The 21,719-nt window shown below is 33.9% G+C and overlaps 1 protein-coding gene across 1 annotated transcript; it reads left to right on the top strand.

Annotated features, from left to right (window-relative positions):
- The first annotated feature begins 2,275 nt into the window (after positions 1–2,275).
- LOC143195001 (uncharacterized) lies at positions 2,276–4,711 on the top strand. Its single transcript, XM_076401833.1, has 2 exons — positions 2,276–2,767; positions 2,870–4,711. Exons 1-2 carry the CDS (start codon positions 2,749–2,751, stop codon positions 3,733–3,735), a joined length of 885 nt encoding a protein of 294 aa, XP_076257948.1. The 5' UTR covers positions 2,276–2,748; the 3' UTR covers positions 3,736–4,711.
- The last annotated feature ends 17,008 nt before the right edge of the window (positions 4,712–21,719 follow it).

Below are 21,719 nucleotides of genomic sequence, written 5' to 3'. Positions count from 1 at the left end.
CTAATAATCGTTCAAAGATTGATGCAAATTTTAAAATTAGATCGCGTCAAGTCATAAACCCCCAGCCGCCCCCGATCCCGCTGAATGAGCCCTAATTCAATTTTTAGAGCAATGCATATAAATGACGTGTTTAATCCAAAAAAGTTTAGTGGAAAAATATGTCGTCCCGACTCGAATTATTGAATGAATATTAAATCGAGCGTAAATGTCAATACAGGCCTCGCATGCGACATCTATATTTGGAATTAATGCCATATTAGGCCGGTCTGATGACTATTTAATGGTAGACTTCTTTATAAGAAATAAAAACGCGCTCTTGAAGGATAACGGTGTGGATAAAATAGAGCTGATCTAAAAATAACAATCCAATTATTTTCCTCTTGCAGATTGTATTTTGGGTGAAACTCGTTCAATTTTAAATCACATCAAGTGGTGCTACATTATCTTTTTTTTATAAGAAACATTCTAAAATATTTCAATGGTTATACAAAGACTAATCTACAATTATTGAAAAATATTATTATCTAGCACGACACATTATTATTAATCATTAAGTGCTTGAGCGAATTTTGATCGTTGACATATAAAAAATTAAGTTACCAACAAAACAAATCTAAATTGATATAACTGTTTGGGTTCGGCATGGGCTTGAAAGTGATCAGTTAGTAGTAGTTAAAATAATACTGTAAATAGATAAATAGGTTTAAGTTGGTATTTGTCTAAATTGTGTGTATATAGTAGAATATAAAATATATGTAGTATATACGTTAATTAATTGTTTTGTTTATTTTTATCAGGTGTCAGGTTATGTAAGTGGCATAGAAATAATACCATACTGTCCTTCTACAGATTCTCGTGAACACGGGCTTATGTTTTATTAGTTAGCGACTACCTCTAACTTTTGATGTCTTTGGTGGAATCTTATATATAAAAATGAATCGCAAAATATGTTCCTAAGCGCATAACTCAACAACGCCTGGACCAATTTGGCCAAATCTTTTTTTAAAATGTTCGTTGAAGTTCAGGGATGGTTTTTACGGCGAGAAAAATTAGAATTATTGCTGGAAAAACCCTAAAAATAGCCCTTTTTGTTTGAATTTGTTTCGTGTATCAGTTGACAATTCATCTGTCATCTGTCAAAAGTCATCTGTAACAGACAACTTTTTTTTTTTAAATTTGATATGACTTGAACTCAAATCCTTTTAATCCGTACGAATTGTTTTATTTATTTAAAATTTTTTATTTGTTTAAAATTTAATTCAAATTTTAAATAAATAAAACAATTCGTACGGCTTAAAAGGATTTGAGTTCAAGTCATATCAAATTTAAAAAAAAAAGTTGTCTGTTACAGATGACTTTTGACAGATGACAGATGAATTGTCAAGTGATACACGAAACAAATTCGTATATCGTGTTTTGTGCAGAGTGTTTAGTTAGTTAGTGTTTGTTTAGTTCGTGATTAGTGAAAAAATAATTTATATTTGATATGCCTCCTATAAGACGAAGCAATTTAGGTAGAAGAACCAGAAATGCTATAAACCAAGCTAATTACCGATCTAATCGTACTGCACAAGAACGTGACGACGGAAATGAACGTGAAAGAATTCGGATATCACAAACGCGTGAAACGCGAGCGCGACATTCAACTAATAATCGCGCAAGTTTGAATCCAGCTGCTTTCAGTTACGATGTGTCAATTGACTACAGTAACTACCAATGTGTTGTTATTGGTTCTATGAACTTGGTTTGCTCACACTGTAAGGCATTAAAATACAAAAACGAAGCCAATGGATTGTGTTGCGCAAATGGTAAAGTGAAATTGATACAATTGGATCCACCACCAGAACCATTGTACTCATTGGTTTCAGGAATAGGAACAGATTCTATACACTTTTTGACACATATTCAACCATATAACAATTGCTTTCAAATGACTTCATTTGGGGCAACAAATGCAGTTCGGGAAAATTTTATGCCAACTTTCAAGGTATGTATTATAGCAGTTACTCATAATTATTTTAGCGAACAAAATTTTCTGTCACCAAAGTTAAGATGTGTTACTAATCTTCAATTTCTTAATCATTACGAAATATATCACTTAGTCATCATATTATATGGTGATTCAGTTTCAGTGACACTTTTATTATATTTTATATTTGATAGATATTAGTTAAAACTAAATATATACTTTTTAAGATCAAATATTATTTAAGTTTGATCATTGACAATCCATTAATTTATACCACACCATAATATTTTTTTTTATTTACAGATACAAGGGCAAATATATCACAGAGCAGGTTCACTGTTACCAGTGTCAGATAGCGACAACAAATTCCTGCAAATTTATTTTATGGGCAATTCACCACAAGAAATTGATCTGCGTTGTGCACATAACAATTTAGTAAAAAGGTCTATTGTAGAACAATTACAAACTTTATTTCATCAACACAATCAATTGATTATATTGTTTAAAACTGCCCTGGATCTGATGCCATCCGATAATCACAAAATTGTAATCAGAGCTGATAAAACACCTGCAGGTCAACATACAAGACGTTTTAATGCACCAACTATTGATGAAGTTGCTATCGTTGTAGTTGGAGAAAACTTGGAATCCCGTGATATTTTTTACATCGTCGGAATTTTCAATTACAACCTATAAAGGAAACACACCGCTCATATGATGCACTGCAATATCCCATTATATTTTGGCAAGGTGAAGATGGCTACGATTTATCAATAAAAATGATAAATCCCATTACAGGTAACTAAAATATTAGTTTAGCTTTGGCGATAATATCTCAGTCACTATATTATGTATTTTAATTTTATATTTGAATGTTATTAAAACAAAATCTGTTTACAGGTTCTGAAACCAACAAAAAAGTCAGTTCAATGAACTATTATTCATACCGCCTAATGATTCGGGAAAATGCAGATAATCACATATTGAAATGTCGGCGATTATATCACAAATATGTTGATGACATGTATGTTAAAATTGAAACGGAGAGATTAACATTCATCAGGTTGAATCAAACCAAACTCCGATCTGAAGAGTATATTCACCTTCGAGATGCGATTAATACTGATGGAAATGCACAGAATGTCGGTCGGATGACTATTCTTCCAGCAACATACATCGGAAGCCCTCGGCATATGCACGAATATGCTCAAGATGCCATGTCGTATGTTCGTCATTATGGTACAGCAGATTTGTTCATCACATTTACATGCAATCCGCAATGGATACAAATTAAGCAGGAGTTATTACCTGGGAAATCATCCATTGATCGTCATGATATTACAGCCAGAGTCTTTAGACAAAAGTTGAAATCTTTAATGAATTTCATCGTAAAACATAATGTGTTTGGTGAGACACGCTGCTGGATGTATTCTGTGGAGTGGCAGAAACGAGGATTGCCACATGCACACATTTTGGTTTGGTTGGTTGAAAAGATAAGGCCAAATGAAGTTGATGCAGTGATATCAGCTGAAATCCCTAATGTACAAGTAGATCCTGGATTGCATGAGGTAGTTATCAAAAACATGATACATGGTCCCTGTGGAACTCTTAATCAAAATTCACCGTGTATGATGGATGGTAAATGTTCAAAACGATATCCACGGACATTAATATCGGAAACAATTACTGGTAATGACGGTTATCCATTGTATCGTCGCAGATCGACAGCAGACAATGGAAAATCAACAATTGTCAAATTAAATTAACAAGATATTGAAATAGATAATCGTTGGATTGTTCCATATTCACCCATTTTATCAAAGACATTCAAAGCACACATCAACGTTGAATCTTGCCATTCAGTGAAATCGATTAAATACATTTGCAAATATGTAACCAAAGGGAGTGATATGGCTGTGATTGGAATTGGTGCAGAGAATTCTAATGATGAAGTTACCCAATACCAAATGGGCCGCTATGTCAGTAGTAATGAAGCAGTTTGGCGAATATTTTCTTTCCCTATTCATGAGAGACACCCTTCTGTTGTTCACTTAGCTGTGCATTTAGAAAATGGACAAAGAGTGTATTTTACAGCACAGAACGCAGTACAAAGAGCTGCTCAGCCACCATCTACTACATTAACCAGTTTTTTTGAGACATGCCAAAACGATGATTTCGCACAAACATTGCTATATTCTGAAATGCCAAAATATTATACCTGGAATCAATCCTCAAGGAGATTTATACGACGGAAACAAGGAAAACCAGTTCCAGGATATACAGATGTATATTCCACCGATGCGATTGGCCGGATTTATTCAGTACATCCAAGCAATGATGAATGTTTTTATTTACGACTGCTATTAGTCAATGTACGTGGCCCAACATCATTCCAACAGTTACGAACTGTTGATGGTGAATTGTGTGGATCCTACAGAGAAGCCTGTCAACGTTTGCAATTGCTTGAAAATGACGCTCATTGGGATCAAACTCTCAATGATGCTGTAATATCATCACACACTCATCAAATACGAACATTGTTTTCTATAATCATATCTACATGCTTCCCATCAAACCCAATTGATTTGTGGATGAAGTACAAATATTATATGTGTGATGATATTTTGTATCAAATACGGAATAGAATGGGAAATCCAAATATACAAATCAGTGAAGAAATTTACAATGAAGCATTGATTTCAATTGAGGACATGTGCTTGATAATGTCAAACAAACTATTAATTCAATTAGGCCTGACCGCGCCCAATCGTCCAATGCATGACGCTTTTAACCAAGAGTTGCATCGAGAAAGACTGTATGATCTCAACGCTTTGAAAGAATAAATTCAAACAAATCTTCCACTGTTAAATGAACAACAGAAGTATGTATTTGAAACTCTTATGAAAGTAACAAGTGATGAAACTGGAGGGATTTATTTCTTAGATGCACCTGGTGGTACAGGAAAAACTTTTTTTATTTCATTAATATTAGCAACAATTCGCTCACAAAATAAAATTGCACTTGCACTCGCTTCGTCGGGAATCGCAGCAACTTTGCTTGAAGGTGGTCGAACAGCCCATTCAGCACTAAAATTGCCATTAAATATGCAAAGCAATGAAACTCCAACCTGCAACGTTTCGAAGAACTCTGCAATGGCAAAGGTTTTGCAGCAATGTAAATTGATTGTTTGGGATGAATGCACGATGGCACATAAAAAATCTTTGGAGGCTTTAGACAGAACCTTAAAAGATCTACGTAGCAATAATAACCGATTTGGTGGTGCAATGATTTTATTAGCAGGAGATTTTCGTCAAACATTGCCAGTGATTCCACGATCAACGCCAGCTGATGAACTCAATGCATGTCTAAAGTCCTCCAATTTGTGGAAACATGTTAAAGTACTTCATTTAAGCAAGAATATGCGTGTCGAGTTGCAAAATGACCAATCTGGAAACATATTCTCTAAACAACTCATTGACATTGGTAATGGCAAATTTCCTATAGACATGTTGACGGCTTGCTTTTGCTATGACTATAAACAAGTCCCAGGGGCAATCATTAAGTGTTTGTGGTATTAATCTAGAAAACCCATGTTTCTCACATGGTCAATTGTATGTTGCCTGTTCCCGTGTTGGAAAACCATCAGATTTGTTTATCTATGCGCCAGGTAATCAAACAAAAAACATCGTATACCACAAAGCAATATAATGATAATAATAATAATAATTATGATTCACATGATTAACAATAAAGCGATTACTTACTTTTCAATCCTTATATATGTTTTATTTAATTATTTTTTATTCACAACGCCCTATCACCAGGGTGATGGTTCTGTTCAGGAGAATTTTTTAAAATACGTAGGCACAAAAACTGCCACATTACAAATCTTTTTGACAGGACGAAGTCTGTCGGGTCAGCTAGTAATAGAATAATATTATTTGCTAGTAGTGCTGCTCCTGTTACTCCCAGGAAATATGTCATATTTTTTGTAATTCGTTTCTAAGAAGTTAATTGCAACATTTTGCTTTTATGCTTTCTGGGATCCAACGTATTTTATTGTGGTAGTAGCATGACGCCAATCCGGCTTCCTTTATCTCAGGTGAGAGTGATTGATACTTGCTTGTATATATATATATATTACATATATATATATATATATATATATATATATATATATATATATATATATATATATATACACATTATACCTCACTTTATGACTATGAATATTCCATTTCAGTATCGCTGTGGATGCCTTTCCTGGCCAAAATAATGAGTTTCTGTACATGTGGTTATCATATTAAATTCACTTTGTATTGCCAATCACAATGAAATTCAGAAAACTGTTTTGGTTTGGTTTGGCGTTGGGTCTTTGAACATTGTTGTGTTGAAACATTTTATATTGGACCAGCATCACCATAAGTTTTCAATTCCTAAAATAAAACAACAAATGCAAAAAATGCAGAAAATGTAATTTTGTGCGTTTCATTATGGTATCACCAGATAATTAACATTGTGATTGATTGGTCCATTACTATAATTTACTACGATTAAAGAAATTGCATCAGCTTTTAAAATACAATGTTGTATGGTAAGATTATTTTAAACTAAGTAGTTCACCGAGTCCTTGTTCTCCTTTTTGTTCATGTTAGCTATCTTCAAAAGTTGCGAAATCACCAGGTGATAACTGACATCACTCATCTGAAATATTATACGTCCTAAATTATTTAGTAAGATGAAGGTTTTTCATTTTCAATCTTCATGTGTTACTTACTATCATGCTAGAGAGTATAGAATAATATATAATTATAATGCACAAAATCTGTAAAGGAAATTTTAAGAAAAGAATCTCAAGCATCAAATAACTGTAAAAACCCTAAATATTCCTTGATTACCATATCGGTCTTCCTAAAATTCATAATGTTTTATGCATAAAAGATTCGATACTACTTTTTCCCCTAGTTGTCAGCAATATTAGAGGTTCAACATACCATCATTCTAAATTGTGAAGACTTGGAGAGGTTAAAAAACTAACAGGTACAAAAAAACCTCTGTTGATAGTAAAAGCAAGATATCAATACGCAGTCAAATTTTGTGAGTGAGTGATTGATACTTGCTTGTATATATATTACATATATATATATATATATATATATATATATATATATATATATATATATATACACAAGCAGTTCTGTAAACTAACATAATCTAGTAGAATTGGAACGGAAGCAGAAGACTGAAATGCACTGTTTTTGAACTGCAAACTTATTCTAAAGTTCTAGTTTGCTAGGTTAGTTCACATCACCTTCAGTCCGCCTTTGGCGGCTTTATAACTTAAACTGCAATGACAATCAACTAACTATGGATGTTTTTCAAATAATTCTATTGGCTATAGATAGGAAAATTTGAGCATTTCAATACAGCCTGAACTGAAATATTTTTACTCATGCATATTAAATATGCTAAGAGATACTTCTAGTAACTGCGAAACGATTGTCAATCCAATGTCAAATTGTGTTCTTTTCTTGATAAATATGTTGATTCCGATTAATTTATTGAATTTGAAAGAGAGTCACCACTAGAGCTTCAGTAATCAGGATCAGGATATAATTGCAATATTTTTAATTAATTTCCGCACACATATGTTTATGCTATTTGGAATCCAACGTATTTTATTGTGGTGGTAACCACAAAAGAGAACAATAAAACATTAATCATAAAACCTTATATAATAATTGTGTAAATTGCTTTCTAAAATAATTGATATTCTCTGAAGAACAAACTAAAATGCAGGGAGACTCAAAGGCCTATTTGTCATAATCATATTGATTGATGGGGCCTGAAATAGTTAAGAGGGACTGTTTGTACTGCACAGCAGGAAAATGCGCTCGTGAAGTGTGGGAAACCGCGCCGAACAAACCGTTCACGAAGATTAAAAAGCGTCGACATCGTCGAAAAAGGGCGCCACGTGGTCGGGCACGTGCCTCAGTTGTCCTGCCGCCAATTGGTTTGCCGTTCTTGTTAGAGCAAATTATCATTGTGATACTGTGCGGCGGTTTCCCGCGGGAATTTGTCACTTTTCCCAGCCGAATCGTGGGAAGATAGGTCGGATTCACATGGATATCGGGTGAATTCGCTCCTGTTGACATTGCGACATAGAATAAACAGCATGCACTATAGGGGATAAGTTACCCCATATCTGAAACACATTTAAAATTTTCCGATACTTAACATATTGATAATATTGAAGACTTTTGGAATATAACTTAGACGCTAAACTTTCGAACCATTCAATAGTTAAAAAATAGTCAATAGAAAATAGTAAAAAACTATATCATTCAAGTAATTGTAGAATTCTTTGTATGGTAAAAGAACTATGAACTATTAATTTAGTTTTGTCAAGAAACTAAAATTAATTGTCCAGAAATGTTCTTTATTTTAATCATATTTGAAAAGTAATGGACTATAAAAAACTATATAACAGGTCAGTTGGAAAGTCCCCGGCCTACCATAGTAAAATATTTTTTTTTGTCACTTATTTATTCAACATAATTCCCTTCAAGGGTAATACACTAATTATAGCGACCCTCCAACTTTTCGACACCATTTTTGTAGTACGATTTGTCCTTTGCTTCAAAATAGGCCTCAGTTTCGGCGATCACCTGTTCATTCGACGAAAATTTCTTCCCAGCGAGCATTCTTTTGAGATCTGAGAACAGGAAGTAGTCGCTGGGGGGCATATCTGGTGAATACGGTGGATAAGGAAACAATTCGAAACCCAACTCATGGATTTTTGCCAATTTTTTTACTGACTTGTGACACGGTGCATTGTCTTGGTGGAGCAGCACTTCCTTTTTCTTCAAATGCGGATGATTTTCGGCGATTTCGTCCTTTAAACGGTCTAATAACGCTATGTAACAGCTTATTTTGATGATCCTTCCTTTCTCATGGTAGTCAATGAAAATTATTCCATGCGCATCCCAAAATACAGACGCCATAACCTTGCCAGCCGACTCTTGCGTTTTCCTATGCTTTCGAGCGGGTTCATCGTGTGCAGCCCATTCGGATGACTGTTGATTGGACTTCGGAGTGAAATGATGGATCCATGTTTCATCAATTGTTATATATCGACGCAAAAATTCGGGTTTATTATGCTTGATCATCTTCGAATACTGCTCCAAATCATCAACTCGTCGTTGTTTTTGGTCAAAAGTGAGCTCGCGCGGCACCCACTCTGCACAGAGCTTTCTCATACCCAAATATTTGTGAATGTTATGATGTGCACGTTCAGTTGATATCTTTAAAGTGTCTGCTATTTCATTAAATTTCAATTTACGGTCATTCAAAATCATTTTGTGGAATTTTTAAAATGTTTTCGTCGGTTACAACCTTTTTTGGGCGTCCACTGCGTTCACCGTCTTCGGTGCTTATTTCACCACGTCTAAACTTAGCGTAACAATCCTTAATGATTGATTTTCCTGGGAGAATGTCCTGAAACTCGGCATCAAGCCAAGTTTTTGCATCAACTGTCTGGGCTGAATCCCACTGGGACACGGTCGTAAATTTTTGTTTGTGATTATCGAAAAATCAAGAGTGCATAGTGAAATAGAATAATTTTCCTACTACTGTCACTTCAATAACCAGACTGGGTAAGACCGAATGTCTTCTTAGATCATCTCCAAGTTTGTCAGTCGCCAAATAAACTCTAGTTGGTAAAAAGGAGACTTCATATTCATTCAAATATAATACAAACTTAAATCAAAACTTAATCTAGTTTAAAAAGTATTTACAAACATTTTGTGTTGGAATATGTACCTAATTTAATCCTAATAAATATATCAATTGTCTGTATTGTAATAACACTGCTTAAAAATACAATATGATAATAGCAAAAATAAGCATAAAGATGGACATTTCAGAACATCAAAACCGAAAGAACGACAAAGACATTTAAAAAAGATAACAGGAACAACTAGCGCGCGAATCCGGATTATCCGATTCGAACGCGGGGCAAGGGAGGGGGGCGGACAGGCTGCGTTGGGCTGCGTTTGAGCTTTTACAAATTTAACGGTGCCTAATGCTCTGCGGCCCATTTTCTCGTCGTTTTGCTCTTTTGAAACGGCGCCCAACCTGAAGCAAAATGCAAAACCGACCGTATACATATTTGATTCGATTTTAATGCGCCGTCGGACCGTAAGCCTCTTACGGTGGCGTATTGTTGCCGATGCACTCATCTCATGAATAAATTACATCGAATATCTATCAGAGCCGACGACCGGGAAGGCAAATCCTCGGGAGCTCGCCTGGTCCTTTGAGCCGCCACGGTTACGAATGCGGAGTTGCTCAAGAATTTTTAAAGAACGCCCCGTGGATTTGTCCTTTTCTCTAGCGGACCGCTTCTTCTTTTGTGTACCATTCCCGGTTCAGTATCAACAATTTTATAAATTCGAAACGTGATAATGAGGTGAATCTGTAAATCGAAAATATTTCTTAATAATTTTCATATCCAATTATTATCGATGATGATTTAAGTAACAGCGGATAGGATAGAACACTTTAAATATAGCCTATCCTAAGTAGATGTTAATATCGTCGTCTAAATTTATGACGTCAAAACGTCGCAATGTTGCGGCAACAACTCTGAGTATTAGTTCAGTTTGGCTTTGATATATAATAAAATTTTAGTTAAGTAAAATAATGAAACAAAAATGTTATCAAATATATATAGTTTATTTTAACATTATAGTACATCTAATGCATATATTATCGAATAATTTCAACTAAAATAATTTATAGTTTAGAGTTGTTTTACGATTTATATTTACATTGAACTCTTTTCCACACCACCCATGGCGAATTCTAGGCGTGTTTTTTTTGTAGTGATATAACCCTGGAGGCCTAATCCACGTAATTAACAATTGTATGTCCAAGTAGTGTATTTTACTTTCATTAAAGGGCATATTTGCCGTTTTTTGTTTTGTTTTTATATCACTGTATATCTATTTTTCTGTTAGTACCTGTGTACACCATACTTTATAAAATTACCAAATCAAATCACTGAATTTTCCCTAATACATTTATCATATCTACAAAACAGTTAGTATTCATCCTCTCCTCATACATTTTAACCTAAAGCTCATGTATAGTTCCGAATAGCTACAATCATATCTTTCACACCCTACAATACCATTTTATTCAGTTAAACTATGAATTATAGTACATACCTTATTGAAATATAGGAAAATGTACTGGCTAATTGGAAGAAAATCACAATTAACAGTACATAATAACTTGCTATAATAACTTGCAAATATTGAAACCTATGTGGACATATGGAGTTCAATTATGGGGATGTTCTGCAAAGAGTAACATTAATAAAATACAATTTTTTCAAAACAAAGTCCTGAGAGGTATTGTGGGTGCAGCACCCAAATACTATAGGACTGATTACCTACATCGAGACTTTCAGATACCCACAATCAGTCAAGAAATCAAGAGAATTGCAAGGAACACGAGGAAAGACTCCATTCTCATACTAATATTGAAATATTGCAACTTTTGGATAACTCCAGAACAAGACACAGACTCAAAAGAATCAAACCATCCGATCTTATGTAGTGTTGTGTAGTGAGGTACATATATTAAAAAATTCAGCAGTGACATGGATAAACATTATTTCACCAGAGACTGAGTTAGGGCCGATGGGTCCTTCTAGTTATATACCTAGATTTAATTTAGCATAAAGACAAATTGTAGGTTAGACGGAAACGACTAGTAACAATACATTAATTAAATAATAATAAAAAAAAATACATACCTTTACTTGGTAGCACTCTCATCACCCAGTCTTAGGATTTCTCAGCATTGCATCATTACCACATATCCCGAAAGTTTCCTTTATTCACTGCCACTTTCCGAGTAACTGTCCAAGTCAATCACTAAGCTGTTAATTTCCAATCTGTCTAGAACTTATTCACGATTCTACTATTTATCAATTTCTTCCTCTGTATGTCTGATCGAGTTCATCCAAACCAAAGGTGTTATGATCGACAATGCTTCGTTCCAGGTTTCCAAACACTTCTTGATTGTATATCCTTCTCAACCAGCACGTCTATTATAATAATTTTTGTTTCCCCCATAGCAACTCGATTGGATTGAATATAACACGTCAATTGAAAACTCCTCGGCCTACCATAGTAAAACACATTCTTTTGGCAAAATTATGTTCATAGTGACTCTCCAACTTTTAGATACCATTTTTTGTAGTACGATTTGTCCTTTGCTTCAAAATAGGTCTCAATTTCGTCGATAACCTCTTCATTCGACGAAAATTTCTTTCCAGCGAGCATTCTTTTGAGATCTGAGAAGATGAAATAATCGCTGAAGGCCAGATCTGGAGAATAAGGTGGATGAGGAAGCAATTCGAAGCCCAATTCATGGATCTTTGACACGGTGCATTGTCTTGGTGAAGCAACACTTTCGTTTTCTTTAAATGTGGCTGTTTTTCAGAGATTTCGTCGTTCAAACGGGCCAATAACGCCTTGTAATAACCACAATCACTTTTGGGCGTCCACTGCGTTCACCGTCTTCATTTCACCACGTCTAAACTTAGCATACCAATCCTTAATAGTTGATTTTCCTGAAGCCAAGTTTTTGCTTCAACTGTATTTTTTTCTTCAAAAAGTAATATTTTATCAACACGCGAAATTCCTTTTTTTGTCCATTTTTTTCACAATAACAAAAGTCGCTTCACTCAAAATGCTATAATTCACAAACTAATGCCCCGATAGCTGTCAAATTTATACACGCTTCTTTTGACACTTGGTTCTAACTAAAAGACATATGGATTAATTCTAGTAGCGCCATCTCTGTGTCAGGCCAGTGACATTTCAATTGACTTGTTACAGTGATAGGGAGGACGTCGTAATATTTTGTGACCATACTGTTCAGCCATCGGACATGTGTATCTTCCGTTCGGGCTTATTTCTAAAAAAAAATTAAATTGCAAAAAACGAAATTAAACATTTTATTTATATTTACATTTCTTCCTTGAATTTATTGTACGTTTTTAAAAATTAAATTATTTTCAAGACAATATCTGAAAGTTCCATTAGACCTCTTCAAGGATTATCTTTATACCATTTAAATCCTATATCCTATAACAGTATACGAACGGACCGCTTACATCCGTTAAAAAATTGCATATCCGTAAGTTTTTTTGTATACTTTCTAGATTCATTGTCTCTCAAAAAATCTTTTCTCTCTCTTAAATTATATCTATATCGAAAGACTTGTTTGTGTACTCACTGTTTTTATATATTTCGTATATTTGATCTCGAATAGAGCTATTATCAAGGTGGTTCGTATGTGGACGGTTTTTTTTGGGCGAATCTAACATAAGGTTCTTCACTTTGTTACAGATTTTAGCCACAGTGCCCACACTAATATTCAGTGCAGCAGCAAAGCGCTAAAAAACACTTTCTGACATAAAACTGCTGCAACAACGCAATTTACTGGCAAGAGGGGCCTCCATTATCGCATTCCTTTCGAAATAACTGATTAGAGACGCTTGTGTACCTGACTATCTATTGATTTCGATATTTTCAAACGAAATGATATCAACAATGTTTACCAGTTTATAACCTATAGTAGTTATAGCTAATATTTCGAAGAATTTTGCAGAAATTTGACAACCGAACGACTTTTTCACGCACATTCGTTTAGGCATTCGAACGCATCAGAGAGCGTCGTATCCCTTTTTAACTAGAATAAAATGAGAAGGAAAATATTGTTCGATTCTAAAACGAATTTACAAATTGTGGCAGGTAATGCAATAAACATATTGATGACGTATGTTCACATCTACTTTGGATAGATTATAAATGTTTATCTTTATATAAAGTATAATGCTAAAAATTATGATAGCTCTATCTTTAAGTGATGATACGACAATTTCCTACAGCTATTTAACAATAGTAGTATACATATGAAAATTGAGACGTAAAAGGTTAGACTCCATATAAATATCCTTGTAAATGCCTAATTATAAAAAATGATTGTGCCAACTTTGAGACAAGAAGAGTTTTGACAATCTTTTTTAAAATTACCAATTTTGGCTCATTTTTTAATAAAATGAATAATTTTCTTATTGTTTATGACTGTATTTATTAATTAATAGATCATACGAATAATCGTCCACGTTTGTAACCAATGCTCAGCACCTGAAATATTAAATTAATGAATGTGAAACAATTATAACGCTAGAAATAAATTTACTCGATGGGTAATGGAAATTTTAAATTGTCTATTATCAGCCGAGTGTTTATATTAAAACTTAAGATGGTAGTCGGCGAGAAGCCAGGTAAATATTTTAATATAGTCCCTTATTAAAACACTTTTTCGAGAAAATATTAAGTTCGAGGTAACCGCTCTCGTCTGTACAGATAATTAAATTCTTGATTTTTATCGTTCAATTTAACACCGCTTATTTTTCAGACGGCGTAGTCAAATAATGATTAAATATATTAAAAGTAAAAGTATATATTTTCCTAATTTTCATAAAATTGTTTCCCAGGTTTTTGCTATTTATGAGTCAATATTCATTTGACCAATTTCTAATACATTGCTTGATACTGAAATATATGTTAATCTATATATATGAAATATATATGTTATGTAGCACGGCCCAGACTATCGGGCCGTCTGTTTTTTTTGACTGTCTGTATGGTAAACATTTCAGATGGATTAGTCTGTTTTCTAATAGACCCTCAGTGTCGCTTTGTATCACCGTTCAAAAAGTCGCCTCTTCTTTCCGTCAAATAAAATCATATTTTCAAGTAAATTAATAATTTTTTGTGATTAAAACCCTTTCCCACATTATAACTGGCACAGTTCCCAGGATGTAGCCTGTTTTGAATTCATTCAATAACCCGAATAGAATTATCACGAAAAAAATACAAGCTGACGTTGGATTGCCAATCGTTCCACAGTTATTCGAAACGTTTCTTCGTGTAGTCAGGTGGAGTCTGGGAAAAAGTATCGCAGCTGATGCCGTAAGGTCACAAAAACTGGACTGAAGGTGCTCAACGACCCCTAGCCATAAACTGCTCCAAGTAGGAAATATTGAAGCTTCGAAAAACACTAGTAGTTCATAGATTTTCAGCATACGCCGCACAGTCCAAGCAAAAACAAGATACTCAAGGCCTAACTATTCGGCCATTTTTTTCCTGACTGCTTCAACGGTGAATGAATGAGAATGGTCTGTTTTCTAATAGACCCTCAGTGTTGCTTTTTATCACCATTCAACAAGTCGCCTGTTGTTTCCGTTAATTAAAATAATATTTTCAAGCAAATGCATATTTTTTGTAATTAAAATCCTTTCGGATATAATAACTTATACATTCTTTAAATACACTGGGTGTTAGTACGGAAACATATTTAGTGAATAAAGTCCATAAACAGTTCGTAACATAGTTTAATATTTAGTGAACCGAAATCGCGGGTTAATCGTCCCAATATATATATATATATATATATATATATATATATATATATATATATATATATATATATATATATAATTTTCAAGAACTACGTTTACCTTCGAAAACCTAGCTTTTTGCAATAAACTTAAAAAATTTATTCTGAATAAGTGCAAACAATTGATATACTTAAGGAGTGTATTTATCTAGACACTTCGTTAAATACAGCCACAGCCAATCGACTATGGACTCGGCCAATAGGTTGCTGATAAGATAATCGGCCATTTAACGGAGATTATTTTCTTTATTAATTGAAAGTTTTACTGTCTTCAATAACAAAACAATCATTAATCAGAGTAAATAACAATCATCAATAATTTTACCCTAAGAGAAAGTCCTCTGATGGATATCTGAATGACTGGCCATTCAATGAGTGAAAGTAGTAGATTAGGTTTACAAATAAATTTCTTACGCTCATCAGAGGAAGGAACCGGTTTGTTTGACGTAATGGTTAAGGGCGACAGGATGATCCTCCTGCTGTTGCGAGAGCCATGGGTTCAAATTCTGCTAAGATATAACTCTATTTCGTATTTTAAAGATATTTTTGTATATCTGATGGCATAATTGTAGCATCAAACAATGAATAATTTTCGGAAAAAAATCCAAAAATAATTAAATTTTTTAAAGTATTATACTCCCTAATACTGCAAAATATGTATGGACCAACTACTAATAATGAAATGATATTGTAATGCCACTAGACACTTGCCCAGTATACCCGCGTATATGTCCTAACCCTTGATGATTAAATAATCGATTATATTCATGATGATTTTACCCCTCTATTAAATCTTTAAATATATATGCGTACCACAAGTGTCCATTATGGAGTGCAAAAATCTTATCGTGGTATTTATGTCCGCTACCCGCATGATATAACACATTGTATTATTGGTAGCGTTTGTTACGCTATTCTATTTAAATCACTGATTCATTGTATGGTTATTCTGTTCATCAGGTAGCTGATAACACAGCCGTTTAGAAATACATTTTTTGTAGTATACATGTGTAACATATTATTATCTATTTATTTTAACATATCTAATTATTTCAACATTAAAATGTGAATAATAAATGTCACAACTTTCATTCAGATTACTATTAATCATCAAATTCGTCATCGTTGAAACGAAAAACTTATTATCAATATTCTGAAAGCAATTAAACTTTCGCCATAATAAAAATATTAATAAAACATTACTTATTAAAATTAAAAATTAAGCTCAGACTCTTTCTTCAACTTCCTCAGTCTTCCAAAATTGTTAAATTTGAAGATGATATAACCAAACTGCATGAAAACTTTGTTACATCGGCTGCAACCTGTTGATTTAATAACTGCAACAATTTGTTTATCAACTGCAACGATGTCTAAGCGTTCTCCAAGTCCAATAAGTCCTGCAACTCATTGTCTTCGAATTAGGCCCTTGGGTCAGTCCTCCAGGCCTTTCTTTATCATTAGCATTAAAATTGGGAAATGATAGAGCAGCGTCACCATAATTTTCTAAAAGTACTTAATGTGCTTCAGCACTAAATAGCCTCAAATTTAACAAAATAACTAATTAATGTCAAAAAAGCCTTGAATAATACAATATTATTAAATGGATTTCTATCATTTTTATTGCTATAGGTTATGTTTTTTAACAACTATTAATTATATTATTAATATTTAATTATTAGTTTATTTGTTATTATATTAATATTTCCAATTATCACTAACAGACCTCGCTGATCAAGATACATGGGAACACTTAATATACATATTAATATTCATAATTAATAACGTTGATTATTGTGTCACGCACTTAAGTTATACCTACAAATATCAATAATAATCATTAATTTAAAAAAATGATATAGTTAAAATATCTACGCCACTGAACTGAAAACCCGCAGATTTATAATGATCCTTACTCTTGTCAGACGCAATGACACTTGAAAACGATATTGTCTTAATTCGGTTGGCACCCCTGCCGAGTAGCCCTTACGATTATTATCGAGCCCTGACGACCATGTTTTTGTTTTCTATAGAAATACATCAAAAAGTTCAAATAACGGGGATCTAAGCACACTTTGATCTGTAAGGCAGATGCTTATAACAGCTTTATTTTTTAAAATATTGGAGTCATCACTAACAAATGTAGACTTTTTTGATCAGTCGAATAATGAACTTTTTTCGATTAGTTGATAACGCTTAAACTTTTTAGCGCCCTTCAATTTTATTTGAATTATTTATATTTTTCATAATGGAAAAATTGATTTGTGCTACCAACGGAAAGAAAAGATAAATAAAAAAAATATCTGGTATGTATCAATGTAAATAACCTAAATTTGAACAAAAAGTATACAGTCGATGATTACTGTATTGTGTGACTGTAACTTAAATAATAATTTTAAAAAGAACTTTTTATAAAATTGAAGTAAGTGAGTATTCCAGGCATACTAACCATGAAATGTGGTCGAATATTATTAATATCACTTAGCAAGAGAAGTCCTCGAGAATCAGTTAGCGTCAACCAAGCCGGCCTATAAGCCTTTTTTGAAACATTTAATTTTTCTGTTTGTCAACACACATACCAACCTGTAAAAACTTAGTAAAATTACTTTGTTCACTCAAATATTTATCAGCTACCCTTAACCTGGTAACGTATAGGCCATCGAACTATTTGATGTACAAGAAACCAGATATTTGGCCTAATGGCCCAAGGGCTAATCTAACCATGATGAGATTTCATTAACACTTGTTGAAAACTTGAACTGAATATATTTCTTTGCATTTTGTACAGTGAGTTCAGTTAGAAGAATATTTTCTACTGTGTGGAACTCAAATTTTATAGAAATATATGCTGACTTCATGCTTGTATAATTATACCCGTCAGATTTTATTAAATATAATTTCCGTACTATTGGGGACTCATGTACATAATAAACAAAACAGATAAGGCCTAATTTCAAATGTTGTCAGCAGGGTTATTTACCTCGATCTTACGTTAACTATACTTTAGACATAATTAAAGGTACTTAGAATATTAAATACACACATTAGAGTGATTGCCGCTTATTGCTGTGAGTAAATTACCAATGTTCAAAATATATAGGCTGGTTCAAATTTTGCAAGATTTAACCACATTTCTCTAATATTGCGTACAGACCGGGCCAACGAATGGGTTTGTTGGGATATATTTAGTTCCTTTTGGACGGTTTTACGACGGCCAGCGAAGGTTTGCTGGCATTCGCTTGCAATCCGTAGAATGCCGGTAATATCGAAAGAAATGCATGGATGGAATCGAAGAACGCGGTGTGGACGGTAGGTGTATACACTATAATCGACGCTGCCGCTGAAAAATACGGATACACGCCCAACGAACGTTTGTTCCTAACAAGAAATACAATATGTACATTTCATCAAAGGCTAAGGAATGTTCGATATCCAACGCCGAATCTCATTCGTCGTCCTTGCCTTGGAACGAAAATACACAACTTGTTTTAGTTTTAAACGATGTGTTATTACATCAAGCATTCTCATACCACGATACACATTACAATATCTAATTTTATCCCAAAATTATTAAAATAATGTAAAACTAAGTACATCACGCGCAGATTTTGAACGTTTTAGCACGCATTTTAGATTACAATTTTAATTTTCAAACGTCAATTGTTCTTTTATATCGATTTGTAATAATGTTTAGAAATTATAACCCCAACTAATTATTTGATTTTTATCGAGGCTAATTTAGAATTCATGTTACAATTGCGACGTATTTCGAGTAAATAAAGGTTTAGAAAACGTTATTTTCAGTACCGATTGATATTCTTCATTATTCTATGATGTACAAAACTATCCGGCTGTGGAACTGTAATTTTCCGTCATTTCATTTTCCACTAAACAAATTATCTCCAGCTTGCAGGCAAATTACAACGTCCGCCACCGCTCGACTATTACGACAAAAACCCGAGAAGTTCTCTGTCATTTGCAAAATATTTACTGTTTGCCTACATCGTCTGATATACTTTAGTCGAATGTATTATTGATACATCACCTGTTACCATCACGAGCCGTACGATGCCTTCTCCCTTCGCGACCTCTTCCTCGCCGCGTCTCCACGTCTCACGGGCTTTGTCGTTTTGCGCCGTCGACATTTTTCTTTCGGTTCGTGACCGAAACAATTAGAAACCGGACGTAATTTGAATGCAATTCACTTAGCGAACGCGAAAGCTCTAATACTTGCCTCTAATAACCATAAATTTAAGTTAAATCTTCCCCCGGAGACCTGTCATTTGCCCCCGGTCGCGGACTTCGGCCGTTTGCTTTGTGATTTTTCGATTTTATTAGTTCCGAGTCGCCTCCCGATTATAACAATAATCATTTCGCTTTCTTTATCGTTCGACGTTGGTTAATATGCTGACGTTTCCTTGAATATTGACAATCAGGGGCATCGAACGAGCCAGGCAGCCGTCGATAGTTTTTTTTTAATTAAAAATGTTTTTCCTAATAATTTAACCATATATGGTCATTCTCAACACTTAAGCTTATTTCGGTTGGAATTCCACAGGGTAATTAATATCTTGGGATCGCTAATATATCTGATCTGATATCCCAACAAAAAAAAGAAACAGTACTTGGAACATTTGCCGACGACATAGTTATTATAGCGAAAGATGCATCTGTCTATCTATGACTACAGAAACTGTCTGTCTATGACTACAGAAAAAGTACAAGTAGCGTTCAACAAGATAAAATACAGTTTAATAGCTCTAAATCTGCCCATGTTAATTATGCATTGCGGCGAAATGACAAAAACCTAGTATATCACTTGACGGATACCTGATTTCTCAAGCACAATCAGCTAAATACCTCGGAATATATCTCGAAAGTAGGTTAAATGAAAAACATCATGTTAGACAAAAAGCAGAGCAGTTTAGGCTGAAAGTCAAGCAACTGTACTGGTTGGTCGGAAGATACTTTGGAAAATTGGTTTATCAGTCAGTCATAAAACTAATTTGGGCCTATGGGGTGCAAATATGGGATTGAACTATGACATCAAACGAACTAGCAATCCAACTCACCCAAAACAAAGTTCTACGATTAATTACCAATGCGTATCGCCAGATAACCAAGATAGACTCTCAACCTTTTTTGCGTTTGTCATCATCATCGTTCTTCACTTGTTTGTTCGCTTTTTAGAGCATTCATATTATTTTTCTTGATTGTCCCTTAAAACTTTTATTATAAGTATTCTCTCAGTCCTTCGCTGCATCCATTTTTTTGCCATAGAGTAGTCTATAAGTACTTTTGGTTTTCTTTGTTTCGTACTCTCATGTTTTTCTTTTTCTTTTGTCTCCTGCCCTTTTACTTCGTGTTTGTCTTATCATCTCTTCGTTTCAGCCTATCTCCTCCATTATTTTCTTCCTAATTCCTCTATTTCTCTCTTTCTCTATTTTCTTCCATTTTCACCCCCTCCATTAAATATCTACTAATTATGAACTTACAGACCTATTACTAACTGACCAGTTCACCAGAGGAACTCTCCAACGCCGCATCCAAGCGCGCTTCACCAGTTTTTACAGCATCAAAAATCACAGTGGTGTATCCCCTACTGATAAGTTGAATATCGGAATAAACATATCGCTGGCTTGTTGTTTGCTATGCTCAATATTGTTTGCTTCTTGTTATGCAGTCATTTTCTTTTAGTTTTCTTGTCCTGTTATAGACGGATTTTTTTATATAACATAATAACTATAACAGGCAAGTGACGATATAAATAATTGGACAGAAGCTTGGGAAATAAATTTAACGAAAGTAAATCTGCGTGTATGCGTACAAACACCATTGACATTAAATAATACTATCATTCCATATAGCAATAACGCTCTATATCTCGGAATGAATTTTGATGCAAAATTTCGCTGGAAGGAACATACAAAGAAGAAAAGAAAAGACCTGCAATTGAAATATAGGAAAATATATTGGCTAATTGGAAGAAAATCACAATTATCAGTACATAATAAATTGCTATTATATAAGCAAATACGGAAACATATATGGACATACGGAGTTCAATTATGGAGATGTTCTGCAAAGAGTAATATAAACAAATCACATTTTTTTAGAACAAAGTCCTGAGAATTATTGTGGGCGCACCCAAATACTATATGACTGACTGCCTATATCGAGACATTCAGATACCCACAGTCAGTCAAGA

Source organism: Rhynchophorus ferrugineus, unplaced genomic scaffold (assembly GCF_030347505.1).
Source record: "Rhynchophorus ferrugineus isolate W39M unplaced genomic scaffold, kcgeb_rfMv2 rfM4, whole genome shotgun sequence".
Classification (NCBI taxonomy): domain Eukaryota; kingdom Metazoa; phylum Arthropoda; class Insecta; order Coleoptera; family Curculionidae; genus Rhynchophorus; species Rhynchophorus ferrugineus.
The sequence above is the reverse complement of the archived record's forward strand: the minus strand, read 5'-3'. Positions and strand labels throughout refer to the sequence as shown.